This window comes from Phalaenopsis equestris, unplaced genomic scaffold (genome assembly GCF_001263595.1).
Source record: "Phalaenopsis equestris unplaced genomic scaffold, ASM126359v1 Scaffold000054, whole genome shotgun sequence".
Classification (NCBI taxonomy): domain Eukaryota; kingdom Viridiplantae; phylum Streptophyta; class Magnoliopsida; order Asparagales; family Orchidaceae; genus Phalaenopsis; species Phalaenopsis equestris.
The window spans coordinates 2,242,526-2,254,892 of record NW_018164496.1 but is presented as its reverse complement, the minus strand read 5'-3'; the positions used below and the strand labels follow the sequence as shown (position 1 = coordinate 2,254,892).

The 12,367-nt window shown below is 32.2% G+C and overlaps 1 protein-coding gene across 2 annotated transcripts in view; it reads right to left on the bottom strand.

Annotated features, from left to right (window-relative positions):
- LOC110019214 (protein RST1) overlaps positions 1-12,367 on the bottom strand; it is a 161,105-nt gene that overhangs the window by 145,048 nt on the left and 3,690 nt on the right. For both annotated transcript variants that reach the window (XM_020716796.1, XM_020716797.1), the window contains exons 2-4: positions 4,706-4,984; positions 4,233-4,316; positions 2,322-2,601 (exon numbers count right to left, since the gene is read on the bottom strand). In XM_020716796.1, coding sequence (XP_020572455.1) covers positions 2,322-2,601; positions 4,233-4,316; positions 4,706-4,984 — 643 coding nt within the window. The remainder of the gene's footprint in view (positions 1-2,321; positions 2,602-4,232; positions 4,317-4,705; positions 4,985-12,367) is intronic.

Here is a 12,367-nt window from a genome sequence, read left to right as displayed (position 1 = left end):
GATTGTGATGTCTCATTTCACATGAAGTACACATTGAAGCGTTGTATTGAGATAGTTGAACTCTTGATTCTAGAAGCTGTAGAACCTTTCCTAGAAGTCATACAGTCCAAATTGGCTCTTCTTTCCACTAACACTTCTAGAAGATACCACCAAATCTTTTTCAACTCACATCCATGTAATGCTAAGTAGACATCAAATTACTTTCAATCAATCTTGCTCTTTCCACTAGCTCAAAGAAATCTCTGATCCCAAATGGAACAAGTGAGTGCCTCAAGTTATCTCTGAGTCCTCTCAAAAATTTATAGCAATTCTCCCTTGAGTACTGACTAACTATGGAGAATATATCACAAAAGCAGTAAACTCAGTCTCATATTAAATTACTGTCTTGCTTTATTGAACCATCTCCGAAAGAACACCTACCTCAGTTGTCTGACTGATCATGGTACAAGCCAATCTCTAAAAATATCAGTAAACTGCTCTCAAATAATCTCAACATTCAATTTTCCGTGAAACTTCTCCCTCAGTTGACCTAGCCACCAACGTTTATTTTCACCATCAAGTAGAAACATTAGGATTGAAAAGTGAGTGGGCATCATTGCGAAAGAGAAAGAAGAAAATTCAAATACACAAGCATCTATTTTTTTACAGAATATATAATATTACAATCTAATATGCTCGCCAACATAAATGAATGATTGCACGTCATTTGCATAAATATAACAATAAATGTATTTAGGAATGTCCATATGCATCAATTATTCATTTCATACCTTCACATAAGTGTTTCGTATAAAGATGTGGCTATGTCCTAACGGAATAATGTGTGATAGCTCTAACTTTTGAATCTATTTTTCTCTATTTCTAAAGATAATCATTATAGCTTAATATATTTTTTTTCAATTCTAAATCTAACCTCCTTAGCTTAATATGTACCAAAATTGAGCAGACATAGTGGAGCCACTTCTCAACTTTTAATATTCAACATCAACACTTCATTATATATATATAAACCAGGTGTATGTTACACCGTGCACTTGTTTTCACAAAAAATAATAATAATTTAGACCCTTCTATATTGAAAAGTTTCGTGAGGGTCGCCAACATTATACAACTATAATGCTTTACACTTTTAGTGGCTAAAAATTAAATAAGAAGACAATTTTGCTACAAAGATTTAAAAAAGTGACACTTTGATCCCCAATCCAAGAACCTAAGCACCTTGATGATAGAAGTTGCATTTCAAAGTAAGCTTCCAGCATTTCACTTTAGCTTCAATATTTATGGAACACATGAAGCTACTATATAATTTGCATAACTTTGTGTCGCTCAACTTATTCAGTGTATTAATACTAAATCAATTACAATTTTCCGCTTTGTAGTTCCTATAATTTCCCATTATTCCATTTTCAACCCTATAATCTCCATTGTTTCAATCAAGCCCTCAGATTTGAAATCTTTGTTAAACACATTATTCCATTTTCATCCCCTTTTTTCAATCAAGCCCTCAGATTTGAAATCTTTGTTAGCCACATTCAAAACTAAAACGATATAATGAAGTAAAATTCAATCCAAAAAAATGAAAGAGTGCTGATCTGTGGTGCAACCCTCCACTTAAACCGACCAAAAATCCCACATGAAAAATCAGCATACTATCAATTCAGTTGGAAGGAATTTCATTTCTTTCATTATGTCAATTGAATTTTGGATGTGATTGCAAAGGTATAAAATTTTAAGGACTTAATTGAGACAATAAAATTGCAGGGACCAAAATGAAACTAGAGTCACACTGCTTTGAGACCATTTTTAGAAGTATAAATTCATGGAATCAAATTCACTTGTGCGAAAATATCACAAACTTGCTCCAGTTCCTTGAAAGTTTATCATTTATTAATTAATTTTGACAGTTTGAGTTATTCTCTGCCACTTTTCTAAGAACATAAGCACATGAAATAAATGATAGCACTCAATACATAAGATTGAAGAGGACAGTACAAAAAATCTTCTAGTAACTCCCAAGACAAGTACAAACTAAAAAACCGCATCTCCAAGATATTCCTTAGATTTTTAGTTATGAAAAATAAAGGAAAGGTACTAATTACTGTAAATTTTCAAACATGCTTCAATAAATAAATAAGCACATGCAATTTAATCCTATGTAAAGCATAGTGCAATCATATCATGTATAAATCAAAAAAATATATATATGATAATATTATAGTAATCAATTCAACAATGCTGGAGAAGAGCATCGCCAACATACTATTATAACTACACAAGAATTAAAAACTATCATAAAATAAGAAGATATTTAAACGTGCAACCTTGTGTTTTCCATTCCATTAGAAGTATAAGAAGCTTCAGAACAGAAAGTTGATCATGTTCAAACTCCACCTGGGTGAGGATGACAGAAGCAGAGACAACTATATTCACAAAGTCAAAGACATAGTGCAGTCCAAGCTCCTTTTGGGCCAACAGCAAATGCCTTGCGATCTCAATAACACGTTCAACTTGTCCCAGAGGTTTTCTATGGAAATAAGCACAAATCGATAGCAGCATACTCACAACCTCCAAACTGCACCTTTGGGCAACATTTGTCACTTCCTAGAAGAAAAGATAAACGTAATATAAATAAATGCATGAAAATTATAATAGGTTGTGGCCAATTCAAGAACACAAACAAATAGCTTACTTACGAGTAATACAATTAAACAGAATCCAAGGCATGAGCCCCTCCCTAATGTGATTACATATACAATAATTTTACTCCCATTTTGAATAGAGTCTATGGCAAGCAAAGATGTTATTGTCAAGATTTGAAACTGTGATCTCCAAGTCAGAATTTGTTGACCCCAATATACCCAAGTGACTCATGAGTGACTTGTTATTTATTTGATGATAACATTTCTGAGATGTCATCTAATAATTTTATAAGTATTTAAAAGAAAAGTACGCTTAAGTATAAATTGTTGATATTAAGGATGTCATCAATTTTTTTTGCAGGCTAAAAAAAAATTGCTTGCAAATACAACCAGATGAACAATAATTACAGATAAGAATTGATTATAGCAAATAAAATGATCAAATAAAATTCAGAAAAATTGTAATAGATCGACTGCTTTACTGATGACCTGAATAAGAAAAAATCCTAACAAAATTATTAAATTTCTAGCTCTTGAGATTAAAGTTGGAGTGGGCCAATTGGTAACGAGGGAATGTTGATAAGTGTTATATTAGAAAATGACCAACATTTATCAGTGGTGTTGTAGCCTTTGCTACGAGAAGACCCAGTGAAACAAAATGAATTGAGTTATAGTTAAATGCATACGGGTGTCGGTAGATACTATTTGAATTTATTGACATGATTACTACTTGTTATTCTGCATTTACTCGTCATTTACTACACTTCCAAAAATTTTAGTATGTAATTACATCACAATTGCCACCCTTATCCTAGCATACACATTACTTCTTTTTCTTTTATTGAAACTTTAACACTGATTATTTCACTAAATTTGTCGCTTAACTTAGATTATATTATTATTTTTTAAGGATGGTTAAAGATTAATTGTACAATTAGCCAGGTGATCTGGTACAGTTTTTAAACTGTAAAGATTTTGATTATTTTAAAAACTTTTGTAGTGCTATAGATTTGAATGAATATTAAATGCATTAGATGTTATTTGCTTGCTACAATTTAATGAGAACAATCCTCCACCCGTTTGATCTTGATTCATGCATGTTAGGATAAATGTTGGGGAAAATTGAGTCTGAGTGAGTCATCCACCTCTGTTGTACCGCTGCTCATAAGTGGGTGGGTCAAACAAGGTGTGACACAGTACAAATAAGATGTTAAAGTTGTTAAAAACCAAAACTTTAGAAAATTTATTTAATAAGATAGAAAAATTAGCTAACTTAATTTAGGCCTAGAACGATAGCAAACCAAACATAAAAATTGCTTTGCAAATGTTAAAACATCACATTAATGTCCCAATACCACAAGAACTTTGGCAGTATAGAATTATATTGCAGTTCTCTTCAATAAATGCATTAAGACAACTATTATACAAAACTATGAAGCATGAATCTTGAAGAGAATATTAAACTAGAAACAATAAAGGTAGCACGCTTACAACCTCAGGAAACTTCTAAATGGCAACAAAATTAAAGGACTAGTAACATTGATGCTAAAAGCATGAACACCAAAGAAAAAAAAAATTGGTGAGAATTTCTACCTTCTCAATGTCAACAGTTCGTTGCAAAACCACAACATAAGCATCCACAAGATGTACAGCAGAAGTTACAATGTATAGAAATTCCTGAATATGAGGTAAACATGGTAAAGATAAGATGTCCAAATTTTAAGAAACTCATTTAACAGAATACTAGAATTATAGCATGTCGTTAAACTACAATTTCTTCCTGAGAGAGGACAAGGATGTATTAAATAATTACTTCAGTTCCATGATCATGTCCAACGTAATGATAACATTTTAGCTATCAAAGGAAACAACTTAAATGCCAGGTCATAAAAACAAATCATAATGTTTCCTCGGGCTTTCTCTTTCCTTTTCTTTTCTTCTTTTACAATACAAAACAAATGATGTCCCAAAACCTTATCAGAGTCTTGGAGTCGCATCAAGAATTTCTTATTCTATCTAACTAGCCTATTTCAAGCTTTACATACAAGAAAGATGAGGGTCACTACCTTCTCATTTGTCAAAGGCAAGTACTTTAAGCACTCTGCAAGAAGCTTCAAAATGCTAATTGTTTCCAATGGAAATGAACATGATAGTGATGCAATAGCCGATATCAAGTTCCTTGAAAAAAAGCAAACGCAGGCAGAAGTCTTCCAAATCACAGAAAACATCATAAACGGCCTCAAGAACCTCACGACCTCATTAATTCCAAGAGACTTATTAAGAGCAATGAACAATAGAACTTGTTCAATAAGCTCTTCCTGTGATTCTTTGCAGCAAGAAATAACCTGGCATCAAAAGGGAAAAAAACTAAAAAAACATATAATATCCATCAAATAAATAAAGTGAATGGATTAAAGCATCTGCTTAGACATTGTCTACCCTACAAAGAAAAATGTTTAATTGTCAACAATAAGAATCTCTACAACCAATGTAAAATAGAAAATAAAACCTAAGAACTAGAAGAATGATCGAACAAAAACATGCTTCTATCTAGAACAGGCTCAATCAATTATATTGTACATAATAAAACAAGTTGTCTGTTGATCCATAAAAAAGAAGTCGACTTGAGTGGACCCATTTGAATCAACATATTCTGACATTAAATATGCCCAAGTTCAATGATGGACCCATTATATTTGTGCTGCGTGTTTCAAATAACTGACATATAAGAACTTTAGTCATAAACAAGCAAAAACCATGGCAGCAACATCCAGTCAAACCAATGTCAACGGAGTGACAACTTAGAACAAGGAGACTTCAAACTGCCCCGTCCCCCCAAACACAGGTTATTTTTTCTATTGACTCAAATTTGTATCATTCAATGATGCATGTTAGGATATAAACAAATATTCAACAACCTGTTGAGGACCCCAATGACCAAACAAAGCAGAGAAACTCACATCAAGGCTACATTCAACAATGGCCAGAAGCATCCTAAGCTACATCCAACAAAGACCAAAAGTTCTCCATCGCTTCATTCTGCAACAGCCATATGATGTAGAACCAACAATTTAGGGAAATTGCTGGTTCCATGGCTCGTAGAAACCCTAGTAAAGCCAATAAATTTAAAATGAGAATCAATGTACACATTTTGTTGGATTCAAACCCCTTACAAGAAACAAAAGCCCGAGATCTATATTTTCTCCCCTATCAACCCTCCTTTTCCTTTTCCAATCACTCGGTTAATTCCAATCAACTATAGCGAATAAAATATACCATAATGTTGATTGCAAGTGATGGTAGCACAAAAGAACATGGGCTAACTCAGCAAGAACAAAAATTTTATTGCCTCATTAAATGCTCGTGGAAATTAGGGTTAGTTAGTTAAAGGTATGATTCAGTAACCCACTGAATGCAAATTTAGATAAACATGAGGAGATTAAAGCCTGAAAATTTGTTTGGCATGACACATCAAATCTTGCTAAATATTGATAAATCTTTTGGCTATTTGTTTTAGAATTTAATAATTTTAAGAGGACAAATCGTTAAAAATATTAAATCCCATGAATTACAGAATTTAAATAATAATAGGGCTAAAATAATATTTATCAAAACAGTGTGATTTAAAGTCCCAAAAATTTTGCTCTCCATAATTTAAAGCTAAAACTTGCCTGAAGCATAAGGGGCTATTTAGCAACTTCTGGGATTTAACTCAAATAAATTTATTATATCCTGTAAATTTGGATTTAGTAAATACTAGGGGGGGTTAAATCTCATAAACTATTTGGCAAGTTATCTAATAAATCTAGTTAAATCATATAAAACTATTTGGTAACTTCTTTTGGGATATAAGTCTTTTACTTCAAATTTTATTGCTTATTATTTCTAATTAAATAAATCATTAATTAATAGTTTTTAAGCTAATTAACTACTAAAAAGTATTTCTTATATAATTACTCGCTACTTAGCTATAACTATTATTAATTAGCGTAATACAATTAAAATTAGTGTAATGTAATGTTATGTAATGTTTTGAATTAAGTATTAATAAAATTTGTAGATAATTTAAGTTAAAAAAAGAGAATTTTATAACAAATTTTATCACTTTCAACCCCTTGTGCTGACATCCTTCTAACTTATGGAAAGGGGATGAAATGACATATTTGCATTTTACTTGAAATGAAAATTTTTCGCCCGCACTACACTACATTATTTTTCCATTCTAATTTTTCATAAAAAATTCTCAATTGTGCATTTGAACGCCCTGATTTTCCACGAACAAAAGGCCTTGCTTATCTATTTATGCATTGGATGTCATCTTTTGAATTTTTTACCCAAAAAAAGTCTTATGTGTGTATTTGTGTATTTGTAAATTTCAGAGTGAAGATTATCAGACCCCCTCTCGGTCCCTAAGAATGTTTTCGACATGCAACAAATGAGCAAGATAAGCTCATTCATAACTTGTTCCTACAAGGAATATACAACTCTGCATCATTCTCACTTGTATACAAAATTAAAAGTAAAATCTAACAAGAATTTTGGCTCCATTAAGATTGCATCAACTGCATAATAATCTTATCACTAGTTTTTATAATGGCATCAAAGATTACCAAAATCAAATTTGGTTTGCACGGAAAAACTTCAAAAAATAAGCTAATAACAAGTATTGAAATGGTTAATACATCATCCTCTAGCTAATATAGAAGCTAAATGGGAATATAAAGCTTGATAAACCATGATAAACTTCAATCGCAGTTCAAAAAAATTAAACAAAGAGAAAACCAGAAAAGGGGAAGGAGAACCCAACATTTTAATGTGAATACTTATAAAGACAGCAATAGCCATAAACAAACTGAATGAGCAACAAGCCATGAAGAGCACTATGTACAGTTCAAACTCAGAAGCAAATGAACAGAATAATTCCACCATCTACCATTTCAGCACCGCATGAAATTTGCTCTCCACATTCCTCTCCTGGAAATAGCCAGGGATGGAAAAAATTGCCTGTAAAGTTACACTAATTAACTACTCGCTGCTAAACATCCCCATATTTTTGCTCACCCACTGTGAGGTCCCTCACTCAGCCTCTAATGAATCTGAGGGACTGGCTCGTATCTTTCTAAGGGGCAGCAGCAACTCCCAAAAAAATTTGCAATATGTTGCTTGGAATAAACTTTGTCCTCCCACCCACCATGGTGGATTGGGTTTGCATGTGGTCAAACAGTGAGGAGGCCCTTTGAAGGCTCGAATTGCGTGGGCCTTTCTTAAAGATGCCTCCTAATTCCCTTATAACTGAATCAAGAAAAATTATGGTATGAACTTGTGAAAGAAGAATAAAAATAGAACTGGTTCTAGCTCATGGAAGATTATCCGTGAGGGAGCTCAAAGTCTACCTCATTTACTAAGATGGAACATTGGTGATGGAAAAACTGTTGACATCCTTAATCATATCAGGATTCTGGATTGGCGTCGTTCCAAATGGCCTACTTTTCTCAACATTGATCTTCTTGAAGAACTAAAAATGAAGGATCTGCTAATGGAAAGAAATTGGAATATGCAAATTCTCAGGAATTGCTTCGGGGAGGACCTCATTGAACTAATTGTACAATCTCAGCACCCACAGCCTTCCACACAGGACCATGCTGAGCTGCTCGTGGCCCATTCAGGTAGAAGTATCACATTTATGGCATATGATTTGCTTTTTGTGATCAAGTTGCTGAAGATAACTGTTTGCAGCACCTAAAGCTTCTGCCCAACAAGAGGATACATTGGTGGAGACTGACGCATGATGCTATTCCTACGAATATGTGGCTGCTTAGAAGGGGGTTTACGAAGGATGGAGATTGCCCTTGGGGAAGCTGGGAGAATGAAAATTATTCACATACAACTGCCACATGTAAAGTTCTAAGGGAGATATCTCGTTGTTTGAATTCATGGGGGCTGCATATGCCGATTCTATCCTCTTTTGGGGAGGTTCTTAACTCTCTAAAGCATACTTCGCATGCTTTAACGGCTACAGCTAGAACTTGTTGATATATGGTATACCAAAGCTGGAGAACCAGGTATGCTAAAGTTCAAAACCGACCCCATGGAACACCGACCGTTATGGCAGCAAATATCCTTCCCACACTTACCAATATGAAGTCCTTGTTTCGGAGCAATGGTGTACTCCTCGATCTGTTGGGACGCACACTTCTCTTGTTTGGTACCCCCACCCCATCCCTCTCCAAGTTAGATTAAGGCTAACATGGACAGTGTTCCGCTTCCTAATAATCATGCCGGATTGGGCATGGTTATTCGCAATGGCAGGTACACTCTTTACTCCATTGGGATCCTTCTCGAGTTGAGCTTGAGGCGGTCTTGGCCCTTGAGGCTCTCATTCAAATATAGATGTATGAAACTAATGGTATTATTATTGAAGGTGACAACGCCACAATCATCAACATGTTTCAGGGAAAGTATAAAGGAGGAAGCTTGGAGGCAACAACCAAGTAACAACTTTGACACTACTTTTCTTTCAAACATTAAACAAGTTTTTTTCTTGTTTTGCTAATACAGAATATAACAAATCAGCCCATTTTTGTGCTTGGTTTGCCTTGCATAGTTCTTTTGTTTGGGATGCTCACACTTGTGACCTCATTTTTTTGAGTGTGGTAGAAAAAGATGCTCATCACACTGTCCCTTTTGTGTAGCTTCTATAGCTCTCTTTTGTACCTTTTGTTTTATTTTAATGCAAAAATGCACACCTTGCAAGGAAAGAACCATAGATGATAGGAACACATCTAAAATTGGAGCCTAACAAGAAGGGCAAATAAAACTGAAGAATTCAAGAAAAAATAGTAATTAATTAACCAATAATCAGAGAATCGAGAAAACAGAAAAGCACGGGAAGCACAAGCTTCAGAAGCATCTCAAACATCTCGTCTTCCAAACCGTACACATCATTGAACTCCGCTTCGATCTCCAAAAGGCCAAGGCCCCGGATCAACTACATAATTTTTTTGGAAAATTTGCATACATATCATACAATTCTTATGTATTAATATATGTAACAACTAAGTATCATCTTTACATTAAGAATATTACGTGATAAACTTATCAATGAAAACATATATTTCACTTTTGAAAAATATGTGATAGTGATATTTCTATTTGATATTAAAGATTTGAGTATTATGCATGTAAATATAAAACTTTCGATGTTAGATATGTAAATACATAAGAAGTACGTGTTATTTATGTAAATGCCCCTATTTTTTTTTTAGCATGGATTCAATCTTTCCCCAATAAACCGCAGCACTAACATCTATGTTCTGAAGGATAAGTTTGAGACACCCACCCCTTCCAATGCCACCAAAAAGTCAGACCTCCCCGACGTGAACATATCTGCCTGCACCGTTGAACTAAGAATGTCACTCAGCCACCAAGGTTCATTCCTCCACAGCACCCGCACAACTGTGCCCACAATGAAGTCAACACCAATCTCTCCATCATTACTGTCAGCAACCATTTTCATGAAAATAGCCCCTTTCCGTGAGAAACCAAACCCAACCCCTTTTCCCCATTTTGCATGTTTCTTCATGTTAAATCTTTTAAATCTGGCAAAGAAATGCATTTACTATGTTTTTAATGGCAGAAAGGATTTAGCATATTAGTAGGATTTAGTAAATCTATATTTATTAAATCCACCCTCTTGCTGGATTTATTAAATCCGGATTTAACATGAATCGAAGACACCGTTACTAGTTCTCCGCATCTTCTATAACATTTTCTTGTCTATCGTTCATCTTTTAATCAATTAAATTGATCTAAAAATTTAGATTAAAAATAACAGTGAGCTAAATAACTCAGTAAATACTCATGCTCATAAACTGCAGCAAAGGATGAGAAAAGAAAATTAATATACATGTCAGTTAATCTTTTTAAAAAACTAATATAAACATTTAACATATTATTCAATGAATCTTACAATATCAATAGCATATCAATATCGTTTTATCTCTATACAACCATCATAGAAACACCGTCTAAAAATTATATAAATTATAACACATCAATATAAATATCAATTTTCATTTATATGCATGGATACCTCAGTATTCCCTCAGTAGTATTATCAAAGGGTGACCATATCATAGTCAGTCATGCATCTACAAGTGGTCTGCAAAAAACATATCATTCATGTATTTACTGCATTGAATTTAACATACTATATAAAGCATACACCAAATGGATGAGAGTAAGTAGTTATAATATTTATAACAATATGACCGATAAATAAAAAAATATCTCAATCAGAATAAAGCATATCTAAGTGACATTAACTGCAAAATAATTGAAAAAAAAGTTTATTACTATAAATTAAAAATAAGAGTACTAACCTTAATGTCTATTAATTTGTCTTACCGTCGATTGAGATAAAATTGATGTGTATAAAAAACTTGGGTATTCATATTATAAAACTTTAATTAGCTATTAAATTTACATTAAGTAATAAATTTTCATTATTTTTCTTCTTTATGTAATTTTATATTTATATGTATGATTGAAACAAAAATAAGCACAAAAGTATAATATATATATATATATATATAATATAGGAAAAATATATGTATAACATTTCTATTAAATACCTTATGACTTTAACTTTTATGATTATTAAAACTTATAATTATCTTATTGGTTCTTTGATGTAGATTTCATTTATTAATCTTAAACATCGATCTTTGATAACTCTTTTGTCGTAACACTGTCTGAGGCTTGGAATTAACCAAGACGGGAACAGATAGTCGGATGGTGGGTATTAATTTTTTTATACTTAGCTACAATTTAACAGATCAAAGATCCGCTAATTAAATTAAATTAAAACAGTAAAAATACATTTACCTCATTATTGGTTTTTCGCATCTTCTATAACATTTTTTTGTCTATCATTCATCTTTTAATCAATTAAATTAATTTAAAAAGTTATATTAAAAAAAAACTGTGAGCTTAATAAGTCGGTAAGTACTCATACTCCTAAATTACAATAATGCACGAGAAAAGAAAAATAATATATATGTCAGATAAGTTTTTTAATAAATTAATATAAACACTTTCAATGAATCATATAATATAAATAGCATATCAATATCGTTTTATATCTAAACAATCATCATAAAAGCACCGTCTAAAAATTATATAAAATATAACACATCAATATAAATATTATTTTTCATTTACATGCACGAATACATTAGTGTTCCTTCACTAATACCATCAAGGGGTGATTCTATCATTGTCAGTCATGCACATATAAGTAGTCTACAAAAGCATATCATTAATATATTTATCGCATTCAATTAAGCATATTATATAAAGCAATACCAAATGCAAGAGAGTAAGTGGTTATAAAATTTATAACAATATGATCGATAAAGAAAAAAAAAAGCAATCAGAATAAAACATACGTAAGTGTAACCGCAAAATAATTGAGAAAAAAATTTATTACTATAATTAAAAATATGAATAATCACCTTGATGTCTATTAATTTGTCTTTACGTCCAGTGTGATAAAATTGATGCCAATAAAAAACATAGGTAATCATATTACAAAGCTTTAATTAATCATCACTTTTATTAACTATTAAATTTAAATTAATTAAGCATTAAATTTTCATTATTTTTCCTTTTTATGAAATTATATATATATGTATATGTATATATATACATATATATGTATATATATA